A 24470-nucleotide genomic window follows, 5' to 3' on the forward strand; every position below is an offset into this window, starting at 1 on the left:
GAACAATAAGGCTAACTTCACCACGAAATTAGCTGATATCAATCAGGAAATGGCTGACCACCATGAATACCTTCTGAATCTTAAAACAACCAAACTACAGAAAGATATCGCAAAATTCGAAAAGGAGAAAGTATACCCATACTTGAAGGATGGCTATAAGAATAAAAAGACCAGCTAATCCTCGGATGAAAACTCGGACAACAACAGTAGACGAGGCTCCAACAGCAGTGATTCCAGTGGTGGATATAATCCAAAGAACAATCGGGCCCCACAATGCCCCAACTGGCAACCTGGCTACCACCAAGGACCCGACTTCCATGGGCCCCCACATATGGCACCCCCGTGGCAGTACCCCTTTTTCCAACAGGGTCCACCACAATTTTTCCCTCTGAACCAGCCACCTTTTCAAGGCAGAGGTTGGGGCAGAGGAAGAGTGCGAAAGCGAGGCGGACAGAAAGGGGTCCAGTGGCAAGACCAGCCAACACCACAGACCACTGTGGAAACCAGGAGCACAACCAGAGGGAGAAGAGTCTGACGGTGAACCTCTCGAAAAGGACTTTGACCCCCAGTGAAAACAAAGTCTTAGAAAAAGGACTTGGCTTTGCCCCAACCCCAACTCCAGATAACTTTCAAGAAATGATTGAAATCAAGCAGCTCTTCAGAAAAATACGCCCGCGAGCTTACTTCGATGACAAACCTGAAACAGAAACTCTAGACACAGGATTACGGAAACCCTCTACTTTTACTCCGACGGATGGGATGGTCCCCCCGGAGATTCTGGCTTTTGAGAGAGCTGTCTTAACCGGCCTCACAAAGAAACCGTACATCAACCAATTCAATAACTTGACCAAAGCAGAGAGACAAGCCGCTCAAGCCAACACGATCGTCATTAAACAGGCGGATAAGGGAGGAGCCATGGTCATCCAAGACTATGAGGAATACGACCGGGAATGTAGACGACAACTATCAAACAGCACTCACTACAGACCCCTCACTATAGATCCTACCAAACGTTTGACGACTACCATCATGAATCTCGTGATTGAGGGGGAAACTAATGAATGGCTAACAAAGAAGGAAGCAGAATTCCTCATTACAGCAGAGCCGGTGACCCCCTACTTTTACACACTACCAAAGATCCACAAGGGAGTCACTCCGGTGCCAGGCAGGCCCATTGTTTCTGGAGTAGGATCCTTGTTGGAACCCCTATCCCAATTCTGCGATGTATTCCTAAAACCGATAGTAAAGAAAATTCCATCCTTTTTACAGGACACTAGAGATGTCCTACGTTTGCTTGATGATATGGATGGCAGGGAAAATGTAGATCTCATACTGACATTGGATGTGGAAGCGCTATTCACGAATATTCCACAGCAAGCAACTCTGGAAGCAGTAGAGTCTGCCTTGAGGACGGAGGAATGGACATCACCCACCCCCATCTCATTTATCATGGCTTTAGCAAGTATAGCTCTGACGGAGAACTTTTTCAGATGTGAGTCACAGATGTACCATCAGATTCGTGGGACATCTATGGGTTCTACTTTCGCGCCAAGCCTGGCATGTATTTACATGGCCACTTTTGAGGAGCTCTGCATTTACTCCGCGGAGACCAATCCTTTCCTTGAACATCTGACCCTATGGCGTTGCTATATCGACGATATTTTGGTCCTCTGGCATGGAGACCGGGCCAGTTGTGAAGCCTTTTGCTTCTGGATTAATCTCCAGATCCAATTCCTCAAATTCACAGGTACCATTTCCGAACAATCTCTCCCCTTCCTCGACCTTACCATCAGGTTGGACCCTACAGAGATCACCACCACTCTCTACAAAAAAGAGACTGATAGAAACAGTCTCCTCCTTTACCAGAGTCACCACACCAGGGCTTTGAGAGAGAACCTACCCTTTGGACAATTCCTGCGGATTCGCAGGAATTGTACGTCAGTATCGGACTACAAACAAGAGGCATCCACCCTGCAACATAAACTTCAAGAAAGAGGCTATCCGACGAGACTCCTCAAACAGTCAGCTAAAAGAGCACTTAACAACAACAGAGAAGCCCTTCTGGAGACACACACAAAGGCTACAGATGATGTCATTACCTGCGTAACTACCTACACCAAAAATTCAACCTTCATCAAAAAAACGGTAAATTCACACTGGGGAATCATCACTTCCGCTGGCTTGGAGATTCCACGGCCACGATTTGCCTTCAAAAGAACTGCCAACTTGAAGGATACTTTGATCCATACTCGACCCAAAAAGACAAGCACCTTGCCTCCAAATACACTTTGGGATTTACCACCAGTCGTGGGCCACTTCCGTTGCGGAAATTGCACCCGTTTGTCCCCAGTCTTTACAAAGTAAAACCATCAGGCTATCCGATACCTTTACTTGGCACCTCAACAAGCATACCAACTGCAATAGCAGTAGATGCATCTACATGCTCACATGCCCCTGTGGGCTTAACTACATAGGCATGACGATGCGCACTGTCAAAGTGCGCATCATTGAACATAACAGCAACATTCGCTGTGGAAAGACACACACGCGACTTTACGATCATTGTAAGCAAACTGGCCACACAGCAGAGAGCATGAAATGGGTGGTGTTGGAGTCCCACCCCTCCATTAATCAACAAGCCCTCTTGAGAATGGAACAAAGGTGGGTGCACCGACTACAACTAGACACCTGTGGGCTCAACGACTCAGTTCCTTGGAACCAAATACCACGATAAGTACTATAGTACCCACATCTTACCTGCTGAGTCTCCTTCAAATCCCTTGTAGCGTTGCTGCTGCTACTACATAGCATCCAATAGTTATACCCGATAGAATCAGGTAGATTCCATCATTTAAAGCGCAGGCTCCATCCCCTGAGCGTAGGGCACCCTGCGGGCTTATTACCTCCAAGACTGACGTTACCCACCTATCCATGGGTTAAATTAGGCCAACTCCACTTGACTCCTTATCCACCGATATCCCCAATAAAACTCTGCACCTCCGGTGATGTATCATACTTCTTGCATTAGAGAGGTGCCTTTTCATAGAGCTGTCATCTGGTTCATTCAGAATCCCAAATCACGAATTATTGGGACCCGGGTGCCTTAAGGTGAAAACAACCTTCCAACTTTGCTCCCAGTCCCTCAGATTTTATGGAGACTATTGGCTCCCACTCGCCTGATACCAGTGGCCTCACTGGCCGATTTACGAGTGACGTCATCAGGACACGCCCCCCCCCGCACCACAACGGAGACTGACACGCATTATATTTTAATCAGAATCCCACACTACGTGTCATTGGGACCCAGATACCGCAGAGTTACAACATCTTGCCACCCCACTCTAGTGAGGCACTTTGCCCTCACTCCCTAACATTGCAGGCAGCCTATCGACCTCCACTCGGGATTGCCTGACACCCGAGGCACCTCATTGGCCGGTCCACGAGCAACGTCATCTGTACACGCCCCCCTATAGAGACGCTAACGCCGTATACTTAATGGCGGCGGTCTCTACAACACATCACCGGCTGTTCCGCATGTCAAGTACACGCCGAAGTGTGGGGGTAGGTTCTGACCGGCAGTGGCCTCGCGCCTCTAAGGTAAGCCCCGTGGTCTGGTTCAGGACTCCAACCCTGATGAGTGTCGGACTCCCGAGCGAGACCATATGGTTCTCGGTCCTCCGCCGGGCTGCAGCCTCTTGGAGGCTGCCCTTGCCTGGCCCCTCAGCGCTGGTTGTTGGATGGTTAGCGCTACCAACTGGGACCCTCGCCTACCAGTTGCCGGCACAATTGAGCCCCCCTACGATCCCAGTGTGGATACGCGGCAGCTGCGGGCAGCGTCGTGGGCCATGGCGTGCGGCATGTCTTTCTGGACGGGGCAGCCTGGTGGGACAGTGCTCCATGTGGCTTGCTGGCTGTACCTTTACAAAGTTCTTTTTAAAATTCCTTTCTCAGTATCCAGGCTCCAATTGATCCCTGATTTGTACATCCCTTAGGTAATTACCGCAAAGCGCAGGCCCCACAGGAATGAGCCGCGTGGTCCTACTGAGGGTTTACAATGGTAAGCCACAATATTCTCTAGGCAGTAGTCTATTGTCTTTTCTCCTTCCTAACCCGGGGGTAATTGGCTCCTCAGTGAAAGCATAACAATGATCTAACCTTAGAAGTCCTTGTATTACTTAGGAAACAGACTTCCTCTAAGAGTTAGTTCTCCATTATGTTCCCGAAAACATTTTGTTTTCACATATTCACTTAAGTCACTCACAACATCTCTCTCTCTTTCACATTTTCACCTCTGTATCAATGAGCACAATAGATACCACTGATGCTCGGGTGTTATATATATCTAAACTTGGGAAGGCAGCAACATACAAATTACTTGGAATGTAAACAGATTGTTTCTAATGCCTCTATTCCTTCCCTAGGTCTGACGGGAACGCAGGACTACCAGCTTGCCCCAGCAATAGACCTACCAGGTTGTATACTATATACACTAAAGCCCTTTCCCGGGCCCCTGATTGGTATATGAGCACTACTAGATCCTGAAGAATTGCCCTTAGGGCATGAAACATGTTGACCACACTTGAGGGTTGAACCGAGACCAACCTAATTCTTTTTTGGATCTCCATACCCCTCCTTGCACTTTTTATTAGGGTGGCTTACCACATGAATAAAGGCTACTTAGTGGACTAACCAACCCTTTTTAAAACTCACTCTACGCTCACTACCACTTTTTTAAGTCCCTCACACATCATCAAGCCACGGCAAGGAACAAAAGATCTCCACAAAAGTGTAACACTTGCTGTTACCCGTCAGGCATTGCAGCGCCAGCTTGACGCAGGAGCAGGAAGCCGATGATGATACAACACCACAAGGGCTTAATGAAATAAGTCATCTAGCCTATTAGTTGTGTGAGGTTTCTTAGTTCCGACAAGGGACCTGACTGGTCCCCTGAATACCGGCTACATCAGTCAACCTAGAGAGAGAGAGATACCCCCCCCCCCTTTTTTATAAGATGCTTCCCAGGGGAACTTTGTACAACTCTTTGGTTACATGTTGTTAGGACAGGTACACTGGACCCCTTTAAATATTGTCCCCATTCTGTCCCCCTTTGTTGTATACGTAATATGAGGGGTTCCAGAACTTTCTGGTCCACTCTAGACCCTCTGGTCCTAGGTTATAAATATTGGAATGTTGTGCGGCCATTTTGTAGAGAGAGCTGAGCTGAGGAGAGGTGGTACTCAGGTCAAGGGCGAGCTGGAGTCCAGGCTGAGGAGCGAGGAGGTGGGCGCGCGGTAGAGGGTCTAACAGACTCTGGGGGCTGCTTCCTCTTTACTGTCTGATACCCCCCCTCAACCGTGGATCTGACCCGGCAGAGCCGTCTCCTCACGACATACCTGAGGTACCAGAGAAGAGAGACTTTCCCCCAGTAAGGATCGCTAGAAAAGATCTATGTAGATCTGAAAAGTAAGCGTGTCTGGGACTGCCTTATATCGGGGATTACCACAAAAAGAACTCTCGTGTAGTCAATTCCCTACCTGGTGGTTTCTAAAGGCAGGGCATAGAGATTCCCCTCAGCGACTGTGAGCCTGGCCAGAATCTGCCCCCCCTCTCTCTTCGTGGCTGTAGACTTACCAAGGCCGACCTGAGCTCCCAGTGAGAGCCGTAGGTGAAGTAGCCGAGGGCGGGTGAGAGACGGCCCCGTGCGAGACTTGATCTCCGACGGAGAGAAGCCTTCGAGTCCGCAGGATGTTCTGTCATCGGAGCTGACCCGGCGCTGAGGATTTGAGCCCGGAAGGGGAAAGGCAAGAGTGGGAGAGGCCGGGAAGGGAGGAGCCCGGACCTCCGAGGGGCGTGGAGAGGAAGGGACTCACAAGCACTGAGGCACTCCAGTTACCACGGACTCTCCCTGTATGGATGTGGCCGCCTTTAGCATACCGGGCCAGAATTAACCCCTACACTCCCCGGTTTGTCGCCATGATCCCTCAGACTGCTGGCATTGGCCGGATGGTCCGGTTGTAAAGTAAGCAGGGTAGCAGGCTGGGAAACAGAGGTTATTGAATCCTCTCTGAGAACTCTCCCTTCACGCATAGCAGGCCGGAAAACTGAGGGAGAACTGTGGCATCATCATAACACAGTGTTAGTTAGGGAAAAAGAACTGAATGTAGCAGTGCTTTCAAGGGAGGAGGGTTAACACCTTTGAATGTACGCTAACTTTGACAACCCTCTCCCTACGCTTATGTGAAAGTGAGAAGAAGGTGAAACTAAATGGGAAACTGCATTTAGGGTGCCATGTTGTTGCAATCCACTAATGTCATTGGGGACTTTTCTTTGATGTATGCTAGCGGCTAATATTTACTGACTTTGGCTATGGTGCTTTAGCAATGGACAGTGACGAAATCTCCCACTAGCCTGAGTCAAATTTGAGTAAACCAATACTTGTATGGGATGTGGTTGGAACCTTTTTGCCCTGATGTAAAACTAGGGCTAAAGGGAGATTCTTAGTCAAATGAAAGTTGGAACATGGGGTGTAAACTCAGAGTCAAGTACACTATGAGTAAAATGGTGAGATGTTAATCTAAAATAACTGCTGGAAGCCTGAAGTGCCAAGAGTTTCCCTGAGTTCTTTTGTTTTTGGTGAATAAGTGTAACATGTAAGACAAAACAAAGTGGTGCTCTATTTATGCAAATAAGTAAAGGTGGAAGTGCTTAATGCATTATAAGGTTGAACTACTGAAGGAGTAAACCTATCAAAAGATTTCTATAAAGCATTTCTATTTTTCTAACAAGGTGTGGTGTCTTCTTTCAGTGGATGGGCGCTGTGTTACTGTGATAAGTGCGACTCAAGCATAACACGATTGCCTTTGAGATAAGTCCTTTCACTCTGTGCCAGGCTACCCTATGTGGACTGGTGACCCCAGGTCCAACAGAGAGTATATGTATGAAACACATTAGAAGAAGCATCTACTGCAGGAAAAGTAACCCAAGAGTAAAAGATCTCAAATGGGTAAGCTACCTCCGCACTCACCACAAAAATTACCGCCATGCCCTCCAAAGGGACGGTATACGTTTGCAAATGATTGCATACCGCAATCCGACTATGCAGCGTATATCCACTGCGTCTGCCATTACGAAACAGAAAAGTCCGGTTCTAGACCAAACTGCGTAGCACAACTGGGTAGTAGTTCGAAAATAAAACCGTTTTGATAGATTCAAGCTTAAAAAGACCTATGTAACTATAGGTAGGTTTATCCGTCACCACCGTTATCCGGAAACAATGGTGAAGGCGTTAAGGACTGATAGTAGCGGGGGCGTGGCTTGGCCGCTGAGCGTAATGGCTGCTTGAATCTGCAGCTCTGCCAGCCGAGCTGAATATCCGACATAAATCCGACCCTAACACGGTACACCTCGGCTCCACCAGATGGGTGAGACTGTGTGGGCGCCCGGCAGCCGCTGTAGGTAAAATCAGGACAGCACAGGAAGATCTGGAGATGTGGCGGCGAACAAGGGCTGGATCTGGAAGTGAGGCCTGGACGAGCGGCTGAAGCCGGGCCCTCAAGTAGCGGAGCCGGCTGTGGAGGGGGAGCAGTGGCTTGGGCGCTGCCCGCTTGGCGCTGCGGGATGTGAGGTGGTGGACGCACGTAGCATCAAGCAGCGTGTTAAAGGCATCTGGCTCCACTCTGCACTGGCGGAAAAGACGGCTCGACAAGCGGAGGGAGAATCAGAAACTAGATGGTGGAGGGAAGACAAGGTGAGACGAGGGCCGATAGCATCTGAGGAGCTGCAAGCGTGTAAAAGTGATTTCGCTTTCTGGGTGACGACGCGACCTGTATGTGGGACCTGACAGAATGAGACGGCTGGTTCGGGAAAGTTTGGATTAATGAGACGTGAGGAGCACCGCGCCAATACAGAGATCGTCTGAGGAGAGGGCGGCCGCCATTTTGTATTCCCGGTGCTGCGGATCTACTGTGGTCCGAGGAAAAGGCAGCGGAAATAAATAAGTAAGGGCGCAGGAGGCGACTGCAGACATTTCGGTTTGGATTGCAGGGGAACACGCGCTCCTGGTAACTCATAACACCCATCAGGCTAATGTTGTGCTCTGCATGCGCCCCGCAGAGTAGTCACGTTGAGGGGACTGCACAGCGCTAGTGGATCCGAACAAGTGTTGACGGCGTGCAAACACTGTGCAGTGAGCTGGGACAGGTCTGGGACCCTAACAGACAACCCGGGAAGAGAGAAGGTACTCTGAGGAGCTGCACAGTGATACACTGACCCCTCCAAGCGAACCTGATTGGGCCCCCGGTCATTCATTTATTGGCGATCTGTGAGGCGTGAGAGACGGCGGCTACTGCCACAGACCACCATCAGGGGAGCCCAGGAAGAGAGTTGTGCCATATGTGCGGGCTGTGTGGCGACGACGATTTGTGCATGAGAGGTGAGCTCTGGGCATTGGTACTGCCACTGCTGCGCAGGTTGTACTCTGTGTGCTGGGGAGGTTAAGGAACTACCACCATTGCGGCTGAGAGCGGCCTTGCTCCGACCTACAATCCTTGTGACCCACACTGGGTCCTGAGCCAGCCTAAGGGAGAGACTGTGTCACACTGCTGAGCCGCTATACTGGGTTGGAGGGCGCTCCAGCGCTTGTTCACAATGGGGAAGCTGGAAACTAGACAGCCAAAAATAACGTTTGAAAAGAAGACGAATAAACAACAAGATGCGGGGGCAGCGGAGCGTGAACAGGGAGAGGACGGAGTGCAGGATCAGATGCCGGCTGACTATGTGAAAATTGCAAAAAACACAGTTGATGGACAGAAGAAAAGTGCAAAAAACACAGTTGATGACGATGTGAAACACATGTTTCAGGAACTAAAGGCTGGGCTGCAGGGCATCGATTCTAAAATGGACACTTTGCGGAGCGCATGGATAGGATCACGCAAGGAATGGACAAGCAGGAGGGAAGAGGCGGTGTCCTGGAGACAAGAGTCACAGAAACTGAGGAGGGTCACACGGAGATAGAGAAGAAAGTGAAAGGCATGGACAAAGTTTTAGCCTTGATTCAACAGAAGAATGAGGACTTGGAAGCGAGATCAAGACGTAACAACATACGTATAACAGGCATTGCAGAATCAACAGACATTCCAAACATGGCGCAATATGTGGAAACTATGTTTAAGGGCATGTTTGGGACCGATTTGTCCACCATGTTCCTCATAGAAAGGGCTCACAGGTCGTTGGGTCCTAGGCCCAAGCCAGGCGCAATGGAACAACCCATATTGGCACGAGTGCTAAACAACAGGGACCGTGACACAATCTTACGCTTGGCCAGAGAAAAGGGAGCAATTCAATATAACGGAAATAACGTAGCGTTTTATCCAGATTTCACCCTACAGGTACAAACAGCTCACAGGGAATTCATCCCGGCGGAAAGGATTTTCCAGCAGATCGGCACGAAATACGCCTTGCTATATCTGGCCAAATTGAGGGGCCAAGGTCCAGGCAGACCCACCTTCTTTGTTGACCCTGGTGCTGCACTTGCATATGCTAAGCAACAAGTGAAAGAACACCGCAATCAGACGAACTCGGACAACGCCACATCTGGAAACAGACTGAGTGACATTGAATGACTTGGTACAATATGAATAATACAGCAGATACTAGGCATGTGTACACCTGTGCCAAGTCAAGCCCAAAAGGGAGCTGATTCAAAATGGGAGGGTGAGTGGGGTGCCCATTTCAGGAGGACATTCAGAAATTTCACCGAACATCACTCGGGAACTATGATTAAGGATGGGGCCTTGAGGGGTATACGTGGTGCGAGCAGCTCGGCCACCCCGTCAAGAGTACGGGGGAGAACGGCGGTCACTCTGCATGCCCCAAGGGATGAGTCCCATGTACCAATACATGATGCTATGGAATGTATGGTTTGGGGTATTGGGGGGGACAACACAACCTGATTGGGAGGTTGGTGTGGGTGGGGGGGGAGGGGATGTTGGGACACGAATTCACAAGATAAGGATAATTGGGGTGGATAATGCTCAGCCAGTTCGGGGGGACAGAGCGGCAGGGATACACGATGTTTGGTTATGTTTGCTGCCTGATTGGCCTCACAGTTACACTAGCTCGAAACTTCAGATCAAGTGCAATACCACACATAGGTCTTCCGGGGTCTGGCTGTAGTCACTCTGAGAGAATGTATGACCTGGCTCGCTGCTGCATACGGAAATGGCTGACTGAGTTGGGAGGCCTAATTGTAGCTTGTTTTACGTATGATGGGGTCCCCTAATAAGACGGTTAATTGTCTATCCTGGAATATCCGAGGGCTGAACGACAGAAGGAAAGCGAGATTAATTCACTCATACCTGATGCGCCATGGAGGTAGATATCTGTTTATTGCAGGAAACTCATTTGGCCTCTACCACCACTAACATGCTTAAACACTACAGATGGGGTGAGATTGTTGAAGCACCTTTTTCAAACTATACTAGAGGGGTAGCCATCCCCATACGCAGAGGTTTACAATGGAAAACTCACACATCCATAATAGATAAGGAGGGTAGATATATTTTACTGCTAGGAACACTGTGTGCTACTCCGGTACTGATTGTCAATGTGTATGGGCCAAATGTGGATAGTCCGAGTTTCTTCAGCACACTGTGGCAAAAGGTCCAGTCATGTGGCCAGGCGGCGATATTATGGGGCGGAGACCTGAATGTGGTCCTATACTCCGAGGTGGACAGACAGGGTACGGCCCGTGAGCACCACCCTAGAGCTGCAGGCTTTCTGAGAGATCTGATGATTGAAGAATGGCTGGTGGATGCCTGGAGAGCTCTACACCCGGATGGACGCGAGGGCACGTGTGTGACTGCACATAGAAATGCATGGTCCAGGATTGATTATTGGTTGATGTCCAGAGATCTACATGCACGTCTGGCAGTGGCAGAACATCTGCCAAGGTCCTTTTCTGATCATGCGCCTGTGTGTGTACGCTTGAAGATTCCTCCACAATACATACGTCCTTTTAGCTGGAGATTTCCCTCAGGAGCATTGCTGGACCAAGTGTTTAGGGAAGAACTGAGGGCAAAACTGTCTGAATACTTTGAATTAAATGAAGGCACGGTGGACTCACCAGGTGTCCTGTGGGAGGCGTTCAAGGTGGTGACCCGAGGCAGCTGCATGGCGCTAAAAACAGGGGTGCTTAGATCTATACAGAACACATTGAGTAGCCTAGAGAAGGATATTGCGAATCTAGAGAGAAGTAATAGGGAAAGTCCATATCCGTTCACTCAAGCAGTAATTAGAATCAAACTAACGGCCTTCCAAGAAGAAGCTGAAAGGGAAACAGCGTACCTTAATAAATACGCACAAGCTAGGAGGTATGGGGAGGGGGACAGAGCAGGGAAGACATTAGCCGCATTGCTACGAGCGCCACGCGGGGCAGAATATATAACAGAATTACAAGGATCGAGCGGCGAGACGGTGAGAGAACCACAGGCCATATTGCATACAATGACGGAATACTACAGAATGTTATACACCACTCGCACAAATGCTAATGAGACTGACATAGCAGATTATCTGGACACGATAGCGTTGGCCTTGTTTAATGATGGAGCCAGACGATACATGGACCAGTCTTTCACAATAGAGGATGTTAGAGAAGTGATTGCTGGAATGCCGGCTGACAAAGCCCCGGGTCCGGATGGACTGACGGCTGCGTTCTACAAAGAGTATATAGACATAGTTGCTCCAAGACTGCATCAGGTGTATAAGGAGGCCACCTACACTCAGAGAAGCCATGATAATTACTCTTCAAACCTGATAAAGACCCGATGTACCCAGAGTCCTACCGCCCCCTCTCCTTAATTAATCTGGATGCGAAAATATACGGCAAATTGCTGGTAGAAAGACTGAAACCCAGGCTACCGCAGATAGCGCTCTCGGATTAGTCAGGATTTGTGCCTGGTCGCGCCACATCACATAATTTGAGAGTTCTCTTCGGCCTACTCCATTATTTAGACCCTAGTGTGCAGGCAGCTGCCGCTTTACTGGATGCCACTAAGGCATTTGATTCCCTAGAGTGGAAGTTTTTATTTGCTCTGTTTTCCCGCATGGGGTTTAGCACGATATTTATTCAACAGATCACGCTCCTCTATGCGTCTCCTACGGCACGGCTGACAGTCAACGGTCAGATTTCGGAATCGTTTGGAATAACCAGGGGCACGAGACAGGGCTGTCCTCTGTTGCCGCTGCTCTTCGCCATAGCCACAGAACCCCTTGCGCGCGGCTGCGACAACACCACACTCATCGCAGTATTGGCTTCACCTCTAGAGGACTGCTCGTCTCGATGTACGCAGACGACATGACCATTTATATGACTAAGCCTGCAGAACACTTTGACCCACTGATGAGAGAATTCATACGGTATGGGGGCCTCTCAGGCATAGAGGTCAATTGGACCAAATCTGTAATGATGCCCTTGACTGATGGCATCACTAGGTGCAGTACAGAATTTCCCATAGCCTGGACAGACGACAGTGTTAAGTATTTGGGGATTTGGTTCAGTAGATCAGTACAGGAAATATGGTTAGCAAATTATGGAAAAGTGGTGAACTGGATGGAGGGAAAAGTGCAGAGATGGAAAAATGTGCCTCTCTCCCTGACGGGTCGAATAGCTATAAGTAAAATGGTAATTCTACCCAAACTGTTATATTTATTCGTGAATATCCCTATTCCCCTCAACGCCCACTTTTTTAAACGGCGGCGAACTGTGTTTCTGGAGCTAGTTTGGGCAGGACGTCAACCTAGAGTTTCATGGAAGCTATTGACACTACCATTCAGCCAGGGTGGGCTTGCTGCTCCAGACTTTGAACTATATGCGTTCAGTGCTCAGGCGCAGTTCTTGCATTTTTGGCAGCACCCCATCCCATACCAACCGCATGTAGCGATTAAGATTGACATTGCTTCTCCAACCCCACTGAATACGACGGCTTACCACCCTTACAAGAAATCCCCATCGGACATAAACACAGTTGAAGTGACTAGATGGGCCTGGTCGAAAATAGCACACAGGGCGGTTGTGTCGGAGCTTTATGCTCCGTCGATGCCGCTGGGAGGTAATCCTCTGCTGAGACCTCTAACGGACAAAGCGGTGACGGAGAGAGCGCGTAATCATGGCTTAAAACTTGCAGGAGACTTATACCCTGCTGATGAATTTCTGACGCTGCAACAGATGTGCGCAGCGGAGGAACCGACGGCCTCGGACATGTTGCTCTATTACCAGCTGAGGGCCGCATGAAAAGCTAGATACCCAGAGTTCCCGAAGGCGCCTCCCCCGTTACCGGCGCTGGAAGATGTATTGTCTAATAGCTCTCCTCGAAAACTGATCACTCGAATTTACAGGAACACACAGGAGCACTCACCAATATTTGTGTGCACATCCAGTACTGAGTGGGAAAGGGAATCAGGCACGGCAATTAGTGAAAAGCAGTGGGCATTTTGTTGCTGGCAGCTTGAGAACCTGTGTCCTAATTATAGGCTGAGGCTAATACATTTTAACTTTTTGCATAGAACTTACCGCACGCCTAAACAGCTTCATCGAATGGGTTTCAGGCTGATGCGAATTGTTGGAGATGTGGAGCTGCCGATGCGAACTTCTTCCATCTGACATGGGGGTGTAGGCATATTGCGCTCTATTGGGAGGAAATCTTAGGATACATCGGGAGGATTATAGAAGTGGACTTGAGGCCGAGTCCATTGCTGGCACTGTTGGGTTTTGTTCTGTAGATGCCACGAGGGTCTCGTAAGCTGACCGCTTTGCTGCTGCTGCTGGCTAAACGACAGGTAGCTTTACATTGGAAGAAAGCAGCTCCTCCTGCAGTGGCAAGATGGATCCAATCGGTCACATACTGTAGGGACCAACTGACTAATTATTGGGAACTTACGCCAGCCAGAACACGGCCTCTGGACATTTGGGAACCATTTGCAGAATGGCTGGGTCGTGGTGGCGCGGAACAGTGAGCATGTTCGATTGAATGGGAGTGCTTGTCTGTGGGATGTGAGTAGTGTAATGTGCAAAAGACATGAATCTGGCGCGGATGTTCGTACTTGTGGACTATCAATAGGGGGAGGGTTGAGGGAAGTCTGAGACTGGGAGGATTGATCGCAGCTAGAGCCAGAGGACTTATTTAGATATGATGGAGAACCAAATGGGTAATTTGCAGCCAGGCTTGGATGTGGTATTAAGTATTAAGCATTAGTGACAGTTCACAGCTTCACCTGAACAATATTAACATGCGTTTACGCACAGGCAGAAGATACAGTATGGTAACACCTCAGATTCGCCACCGGACTGCACTGGTTGTCGGAAATATGGCTGTGTTAACGCACCTAAATGCTTGGATATGTCATGCTGCCGGCCTGCGGGTTGTAGGCTACAAAAGCTGTGTGAGTTGTGACATTGGCAATAAATGTTTTTAAAAAAAAAGAAGAAGAAAAAAGGACTGATAGTAGCACTACTCAAGCGCCTCGTATATACGACCAAACGTTGGGCGCCATGTTGCAGGGATTCCGTTCCTATACAGAACTGTGCATAGAGACCTAGGACCTCAGTGAATTAGGGTACACCAAACTCACCTTAGTACCTAACATCCCCTACCAGACTAGCATCAGTGACTCATCGGTTCTTCGTCCTATAGTGAAAACCCCAATGATTAGTCAACCCAGAACATGAAACTTAGGATTCCTCAGGTAAGGTGGAAGCAAGAACACTCTTTCATTATACTATCATATCAGTCCAAAACAAGGAGTAAATGAGACACAAATAAGTTTGAAATGTTTATTTCTAACAACGTGTTCTAATGAGCAGCATCTTTGCTAGTATAAGTAAACGTATTATAAAAAGCAGGTTGTCAGCATTGTTACTGCTCCATAAAATACAAAGGGAGAAAGCATGTTATAATGCTAAAGGGAAACAGGTTATACATATACCTATATTTCGCCCTCCCTAGATAGCAAGTTATTTTATAACTAATTAAGGTCTCACAGGTTTACATGGGTGGCCCCATACCTCTGGTAATCAGCAGGAGTGGATCACATCATATTCTCCTCAAGCTCTCAGCACACAAATGTTCTCCAAGTGTGTCTATTCATGCCCACCCAGTGCATTATTAAACGTGCCGAACCTCAGAGGTGGCCACAGCTGCATACATGTGATGGATAGAACGTGCGCTGATCAGTTAGAACAACAACCTCAGTGTCTAAGATAACCTTGACGGTGTCAGCGCATACTGTGCAGACTAAACTATCGAAGCAGGCTAGAAATGCAGCAAAACAAGTTATTCTCATGTGAAGCAAAGCATCTATCGTTTCTCTAAACACCAGCGCAGAGTATGTCATGTGCAAAGCAGAGCAGGCAAGGAAAAATGGTGTTTAAACTTCTAATAAGCTCATGCTAACTTAACACTATATAAATGTACGGGTCATCTCCACGACACTTTGTTGAACTAAAACACTGTGGTGTTTCTGTCTAACTCACTCCAAAGTTAGACTGCTGAAAAGACTCGAGGCCAACTATCTACAAACAACCCAAATCAACGTAAGTTTCTACACTTTTTAGTTTTACTGGAGCAATATATATTTAATGGCCGAATATCAATCAATACTGAGACAAGATGTCCGTGTCTCTTCCCGTTTTTTCCACTACAGGCCCAGCCTTAAAGTTCTTGAGAAACCTGACTGAGTCTCTTTACTGATAAAGGTACTTCACCCACTACAATAGTTAATAGTCTCAATAGCGAGAAAGAGCCCATATTTATTTGTCCATTCTATTAAACCAACAGGTTACACCGTGCCCAGCCCTGACGAAAATCCAGCGACATAACAATGGGATTGGAAACATAACAACTTTTCCTTTTCATTCACAAAGGGACATTCACTAGTCCATGTCTAACTAGTTTTCTGAGGACGCCTTCACCTAAAGATTTAGCCCCACAGAAAAACTGCCCTTGTGACAGCAGTCCTAACTAAGGCGTTAAGTAGCAGGCTTCAGGATTGCTTGTTGTAGCTGATTATGTTGGTGTAATTATTACATGTTATTTAATTTTAGTAACATTATTGTTGTAGCTTGAAGAATTCATGTCTATTCTTCAACTGTTAATTGTTTAAAAATATTGGATGTAAACGGATTGTGTTGCGCTCAGACATATGTACTTGAAAAAAGCATTTAAGTACATAAAAAATGTATGTGATAAAAGTCAAATTTGGCTATGAACAGTATGGTCAAGACACTAAGTCTGCTTAAATAAATAGCAGCATTCTAAAGTAGCACCTAGGGGATCTTCTTTCTTTCTAAATACTTTCTAAAAGTGGCATTTGCAAACGCGCAATTTAAAAACCATCTTTAGTAAAATATGTGTTAATAAATTCTGAGTTCAGAGAGCCTAAATTTTATTTTTCCATCTTATCCCTATGGGAAGATATGCTTAAGAATGTTACAAAGCATTCCTCATTCTGTCCTATGGGGCAAGCTAGCCTTTCAATAGTGAAAAACGAAATTGGCAGTATTTCACTATCAGGACATGTTACACACATCAGTACATGTCCTACCTTTCACATACACTACACCTTGCCCGGGGGGTACCTTGAGCCAACCATAAGAGTGTCCTATATGTAAGAAAAGGGAAGGTTAGGGCCTGGCAAGTGTGTGCACTTGCCACGGCGACATGGCACTTAGCAGACTGCGCACAGGCATTGCAGTGGCAGGCCTGAGACATCTTTTTAGGGCTACTCATGTGGGTGGCAGAATCAGTGCTGCACTAGTAGTATTTGATTTACCAGCACCGGCACACCCAGTGCATTTTACTAGGTACTGACCAGTAAATCCAAACCTGCCAATCAGGGAGATCCAATCATATTAACAATTTACACAGAGAGCATATGCACTTATGCACGGATTAGCAGTGGTAAAGTGCCCAGAGTCCTAAAACCAAGAACAACAGATCATGAAAAAAATAGGAGGTGGAAGCAAAATGTTTGGGGATAACCCTGCAAAAAGGGCCACATCCAACAACCCTCAAGACCTGGGTGTTCGAATAAGCCTACAGGACCTGCAAGCGCCTGGATAACCTATTGGGCGATTAGCCGGGCTTTATAAATCCTGCTCGATTGAAGCCTTGATCACTGTGGAATTAACAGTTAACCTTTCATAAACAAGCAAAGCGAAGCGACCAGTTTTTTTATAGCCTCTATCCAAGTATCGATGTCTTCAAGATGGTGACACACTGACCTATCAATTGCTCCTACTATCCATTCAAGGACTGAGGATTTAACTTCGTATTCTCCCCGCTGCGTTTCTTTGGTCACCAGATGGGTCCGTACAGTTCAGTAGTTTTATGTTTTTTTATGTTATTTGGTGGGAGTCCAGTTGGAGAGGAGTGTGGTACAGCACTGTTGAATTTGTCATGACAGTTTATTATAGTAGACTCTGGAACAGGAAAAGGGCTTGGTCATGCTGCTTAGTGACAATGAGTCAGCTTTGTAAACAGGACACATCACTGGATGTGTTATCTCGTCACCACACCCATAAGTGACATTGTAGACCACATCAATCTACGTATGCGGGCATAGAGTTGATAAAATTGATACAAGGTCTCTTGTCTTGTGTTGATGGTTTAAAATTTGTCTTGTGCTTATATACATAACCAAAAGACACACAAATTATGGACGGAATTCGGAATAATTCAAACATTCACCCCCAGTCAAGTGATCTGGGTTAAATCCATTGTTCTTTTGCTCACCATGCCAAGCCAGTTAAGACTTAACCATATTCAAATCATTGGCCCTGCTCCTCATGGGTACAGTCCAGCTTGAACTTTCAAGGCAGGTCCTCCCTGGACCAGAAACAAGCATACTGGGACCGGTTTAGGGTATCACCCCTCATCAGTCATCTTGAATCCAGTGTACAGTGAGCCCGGGACCCACGTCTAGGCATACCCGTGGCCCTTTATATGGTTTCTCCCCAGGGTGGGCTTTCCCATGATACATTGGCTGTGAGGTGCCTTTCTAATAAATGCCTTGTCACTTTCTGTACATTCATACAGATACTTCATTAAAAACACTTTGTCACATTCTCCAGGAACTCGTCCAGAGATCTGCAAAGCCATCCGTTACTTCATCACCTAGCTCGCCATTGCCTCTGAACACTACATATTCATAGCAGATCTCAGCTTCCACAAGGAAGACCTAAGCGACGTCAGCACTGCCAACCTAATAGAAAGCATGAGCAACATCAGCCTCATCCAACTCGTCATCGACCCAACACACATCGTTGGGCACACGCTTGACTCCATCCTCATCTCCAGCGAACCAATCAAGTACCACCATGTCACAGAACTCACCTGGACCGACCAACTCCATTGTCCACTTCACCATCACAGGGCACAATACTACGGCAACCAAAGCCAAACAACCCAGCGCAACTGGAAAACGTTCTCAGATGAGAACTGAAACACTCGCCATGCCAACTGTCTGGACACAGCTCTAGACCTTAAACAGGCCCTCAGGAACTTCACAGACTGGATCACCGACTATGCCACCCCGACCAAGATCAGAGAATCGGCAAAGAGTGTCAACCTCTTTACCCTGGAACTTCAGACCTCTAAATGAAACTGTTGTTGGCTAGAAAGAAGATAGCGTACCAATAAGGATCCAGTGCACTACACCACCTTCAGGACATCGATCAACCACTACCACCTCCTCAAAGAAGAGAGCGCTCACATGCTGGATAAAGATCAGATCAATCCACAGCAATGAGCACTTCACCATCATGGAATTCAGCAACCCTGCAGCCACAGAGAATATCATAACTCCCTCCTAGGATCTGTGCTACACACTTGCTGACTACTTTCATTAGAAGATCGCGGTCATCTACAGGGACTTTGAACCTCAGCTCTCTGCAAGTGACAGCCTCGCCCTCCTCACACCCACTGACACTAACTCTGACCTCGGGCCACTTCCTGGGATACCCTCATTGCACAAGACACCACCTCTATAATGAACACAATGCACTCTGGGGTACCCGCTGATCCATGCCCCACCATATCTTTAACCTCAGGAGCAAGGTGATCAGATTAGAGCTCACAAACCCACATAACAGATCGATCGCCTTGGCCCCCTCTGCAGAAGAGTGGTAACATGTAGAAGTGAAACCCCTCCTAAAAAACATTCAGCAGACCTAGAGCAGCTGAAGAACTCCTGACTGATACCCCTGCTCTCGTTCCTGGCCATAGTCTTTGAGAGGACAATCAAGAGTACGCTGACCAGACACCTGGAGCACAACAACCTCCTGGACTCCTCCCATTCAGGCTTCCATGCCAATCAAAGCACAGAGACTGCCCTGATAGCAGCCACAGATGATATCAAAGCCCACCTGGACCTCAGTCAAAATACAGCCCCATCCTCCTCGACCTCTCGGCTGCCTTTGACATGGTCTCCCACCAGATCCTGATCGACAAGCTCCACCACATCGGAATCCAAGGAAATGCCCTGAAATGGATCGCCTCCTACCTCACCAGAAAAACTCTGAAAATCAGACTCCTGCCCTACTCCTGAGCCCAAGGACATCATCTGTGGTACCCCACAAGGATCCTCAATTATCCCCACCTTCTTCTACACTAACATGATACCCCCAGCCAACATTATTAGATCACACAGACTGAAAGTCATCTTCTACACCCACCTCACCAACTCCAGAGACAACTTACATAGGTGCCCGGCCAACATCACCGACTGGATGAAGCACAACTGCCTAAAACTGAACACAGACAAGACGGAAGTCCTCATCTTCAGTTACCAGGCATCTCCGTGGAGCGACGCATGGTGGTCAGCAGTCCCCTCCCTTACAGACCATGCCATGACTCACAATGCACATGTGCTGTAAGATCTTTAGATCTTGCAGCTCCCCATCAGCACCAGACAAATGATCACCCAAGCCCTGGTGACTAACTGGCTTGGCTACCTAAAAACTCTGTATGTAGGAATCAACACTAACCTCCAGAGACAACTGCAGACAATACAGAACTCAGCAGCAATACTAATCCTCAACCTCCTGAAGCAGACCCACATCACTCCCCACCTCAGTAAACTCAACTGGCTCCCAGTCTAGAAAAGAGGCAAGATACCGACCCATGCTTGTAAGGCACTCCACAACGAAGGATCGTCCTACATCAGCCAAAGTTTATTCTTTAACCAGCCCGCCAGACACCTGCATTCCACCTCCCTCTTGCTTGCTCACGTTCCCAGTGTCAAACCAGGCACGGAGGCTGCTCTTTCTCCCACCTGGCTGTAAAGACCTGGAATGAACTTCCCCTGCACTGGAGATCCGACTCATTAGTGAATCTGGAAAGAACTCAAGATCTGGCTGTTCAACTGATCAGCCCCTCCGGACAGCAACTCCTCCCCTGCGGCTTGAGAATCTCACAGATGATTTGCCGTGCTTAATAAATACCGATTGATTGATTTGAGTGCGCACATTAATATAGATTTTTCCCAGTGGGGACTTTGATGTTGTTTAGCTCTCCCTTGCTAACAAATGCCTTGCTACAATCAGTGCAGTCTTCAGGGTGGACTTTTGATGCTGCGTTAGCTTTCCATTTATGAATCAATGGTCACATTCAATACATTTATAGAGTTTCTGTCCTGTGTGAACATTCTGATATATTACATTTTGTTTTGTAATCAATCCCATGCCACGTTATATTTATTAATAGTGTTTCTCCCTAGTGTGGATTTGTTGATGTTAGCTTATTCTTCCTTGGAAGACTTTATTACACTCTAAATACATAGGATTTTTTTGCCATGTAGATTTTCAGACATCGCTTCAGTTGTCCATTTGTTATGAATGCTTTGTGGTATTCAATACATACATTTTCTCTCTTGTGTGAACTTCTTGATTTTGTATTAAATTTTGCTTTGTGATGAATGCCTTGTCACATTCTGTAAATTCATGTGGTTTCTCCCCACAGTGGACTTGATATTGTTTTAAATCTCCCTTTATAATGAATAGCTTGTCACATTCAGTGAGGTTGAATGGTCTCTTTCCATTTGGTATAAGTTCTTTGTCACATTTTGTACAATGATATAGTTTCTCTCATGTGGAAACTTTCTGGTGTATTTTTTAACTTTGCTTTGTAATAACTGCTAAATCGCATTCAGTACAGCCATATCGTTTCTAACCAGTGTGGAATTTCTGATGTACTATTATGTACATTCATAGGGTTTCTCCCCTGTGTAGATTATCTGATGTTGCATAACAAGTGACTTTCTAATAAATGCCTTCTCACATTCAGTGCAGTTGAATGGTTTCTCCCCAATGTGGATTGTCTAATGTCGCTTCAGCTTTCCATTTGTTATAAATGCCTTACCACATTCAGTGCATTCATACGGATTCTCCCCCAGTGTGGACCATTTGATGTTGCTTTAGCTGTTTGTATTTTATAAATGCCTTGCCACATTCTGTACGTTCATACAGTTTCTCCCCAGAGTGGACATTTTGATGTCGCTTCAGCTCTCCATTTGTTATAAATGCTTTGTCACATTCGGTACATTGATATGGTCTCTCTCCAGTGTGGACTTTTTCATGTCGCTTCAGCCCTCCATTTGTTATAAATGCTTTGTCACATTCGGTACATTGATATGGTCTCTCTCCAGTGTGGACTTTTTGATGTCCCTTCAGCTCTCCATTTGTTGTAAATGCTTTGTCACATTCTGTACATTGATATGGTTTCTCCCCAGTGTGGACTCTCTGATGTTCCATTAGGTGTGACTTTCTAATGAATGCTTTGTCACATTCGGTACATTGATATGGTCTCTCTCCAGTGTGGACTTTTTCATGTCGCTTCAGCTCTCCATTTGTTATAAATGCTTTGTCACATTCGGTACATTGATATGGTCTCTCTCCAGTGTGGAGTTTTTGATGTCCCTTCAGCCCTCCATTTGTTTTAAATGCTTTGTCACATTCTGTACATTGATATGGTTTCGCTCCAGTGTGGGTTTTCTGATGTTCCAGTAAATGGTATTTTCTACTGTATGCCTTGTCACATTCTGTACATTTATATGGTTTCTCCCCAGTGTGGATTTTCTGTTGTCGTTTTAGGTCTTCATTTGTCATAAATGCCTTGTCACATTCTGTACATGCATACAGTTTCTCCCCAGTGTGGATTTTCTGATGTAGCTTTAGAGCTCTATTTCTTATAAATGCCTTGTCACATTCTGTACATTGATATGGTTTCTCTCCAGTGTGGACTTTCTGATGTTTTATTAGATGCGACTTTCTAGTGTATGTCAGGCAACATTCTGTACATTGATATGGTCTCTCTCCAGTGTGGAGTTTTTGATGTCGTTTTAGCTCTCCATTTGTTATAAATGCTTTGTCACATTCTGTACATTGATGTGGTTTCTCCCCAGTGTGGATTTTCTGATGTTGCTTCAGCTGTACATTTCTTATAAATGATTTGCCACATTCTGTACATTGATAGGGTTTCTCTCCAGTGTGGGTTTTCTGATGTTCCAGTAAAAGGTGTTTTCTACTGTATGCCTTGTCACATTCTGTACATTTATATGGTTTTTCCCCAGTGTGGATTGTCTGATGTTGCTTCAGCTGTACATTTCTTATAAATGATTTGCCACATTCTGTACATTGATAGGGTTTCTCTCCAGTGTGGGTTTTCTGATGTTCCAGTAAAAGGTGTTTTCTACTGTATGCCTTGTCACATTCTGTACATTGATGTGGTTTCTCCCCAGTGTGGATTTTCTGATGTTGCTTCAGCTGTACATTTCTTATAAATGATTTGCCACATTCTGTACATTGATAGGGTTTCTCTCCAGTGTGGGTTTTCTGATGTTCCAGTAAAAGGTGTTTTCTACTGTATGCCTTGTCACATTCTGTACATTTATATGGTTTTTCCCCAGTGTGGATTTTCTGATGTCGTTTTAGGTCTTCATTTGTCATAAATGCCTTGTCACATTCTGTACATGCATACAGTTTCTCCCCAGTGTGGATTTTCTGATGTAGCTTTAGAGCTCTATTTCTTATAAATGCCTTGTCACATTCTGAACATTGGTATGGTTTCTCCCCAGTGTGGATTTTCTGATGTCGTTTTAGATGTTTATTTGTTATAAATTCCTTGTCACATTCTGTACATTGATATGGTTTCTCTCCAGTGTGGACTTTCTGATGTTTTATTAGATGCGACATTCTAATGTATGTCAGGCAACATTCTGTACATTGGTATGGTTTCTCCCCAGTGTGGATTTTCTGATGTCGTTTTAGCTCTCCATTTGTTATAAATGCTTTGTCACATTCTGTACATTGATGTGGTTTCTCCCCAGTGTGGATTTTCTGATGTCGTTTTATCTCTCCATTTGTTATAAATGCCTTGTCACATTCTGTACATGCATACAGTTTCTCCCCAGTGTGGGTTTTCTGATGTTGTGTTAACTGTCCATTTGTTATAAATGCTTTGTCACATTCTGTACATTGATGTGGTTTCTCCCCAGTGTGGATTTTCTGATGTTTTAGCTCTCCATTTGTTATAAATGCTTTGTCACATTCTGTACATTGATATGGTTTCTCCCCAGTGTGGATTTTATGATGTTTCATTAGATGTGACTTTCTAATGAATGCCACGTCACATTCTGTACATTGGTACGGTTTCTCCCCAGTGTGGATTTTCTGATGTTGTGTTAGCTTTTCATTTGTTATAAATGCTTTGTCACATTCTGTACATTCATACAGTTTCTCCCCAGTGTGGATCATTTGATGCCGCTTTAGACTCGCCTTCCATCTGAACAATTTATTACATTCTGTACATTTATATGGTTTCTCCTCTACGTGGACACGCTGATGCTGCACTGGGTCTTTCATTGCAAAGAACACGTTTTCACAGTCAGTCCATCTATCTGGTTTTTCTCCAGTATGAAGTTTCTTATGTCGCACTTGCTGTTTTTTGGCCTAATAAATGTTTTGTCACATTCTAGAAATTCATATGGTTTTTCTCATGTGTGTTCTTTCTGATACCAGGTTCTCTCTTCCTTCGTAATCAGCACCTTAGACTTGCTTCAGTATGTCAGTGTGTTGTGTCTCCAATGTCTATCAGCTGATATCTAAGAGCCAAGTACAGACCTCATTGGGCATCTTGGGTTTTCTGCTGTAGAAAAAGACTTCGGCGAGGCATTAGCCTTCAAGGGAAGAGTTTTTGAGGCACACTGTTTTTACATCACTCCCCACACCAGTGATGTTTAATAGCTTTACTTTTGACGTTCATTACTGCATTTATTTCACCTGTTAGATTAAGAAAAAGAAACAATCATTAAGCTTAAATGCAAAACCCATCAGAAAAACTCATTGGCATTTAATGATGCATTTAAGTGTTCATATAGACAAGTGCGTTGAAGAAATCCTAGATTCCACTTTCAATGTA

The 24470-nt window shown here is 46.2% G+C and overlaps 1 protein-coding gene across 1 annotated transcript in view; it reads right to left on the reverse strand.

Moving 5' to 3' along the window:
* Window positions 1–14816: 14816 nt before the first annotated feature.
* LOC147737255 (uncharacterized) overlaps window positions 14817–24470 on the reverse strand; it is a 78424-nt gene continuing 68770 nt past the window's right edge. Inside the window, exon 2 of the mRNA XM_086921758.1 lies at window positions 14817–24331. Within this exon, the coding sequence (XP_086777884.1) occupies window positions 21428–23914 (2487 nt within the window). The 5' untranslated portion in view covers window positions 23915–24331 and the 3' untranslated portion in view covers window positions 14817–21427. The remainder of the gene's footprint in view (window positions 24332–24470) is intronic.

This window comes from Lissotriton vulgaris, chromosome 1_1, assembly GCF_964263255.1.
Source record: "Lissotriton vulgaris chromosome 1_1, aLisVul1.2, whole genome shotgun sequence".
In the NCBI taxonomy this organism is placed as follows: domain Eukaryota; kingdom Metazoa; phylum Chordata; class Amphibia; order Caudata; family Salamandridae; genus Lissotriton; species Lissotriton vulgaris.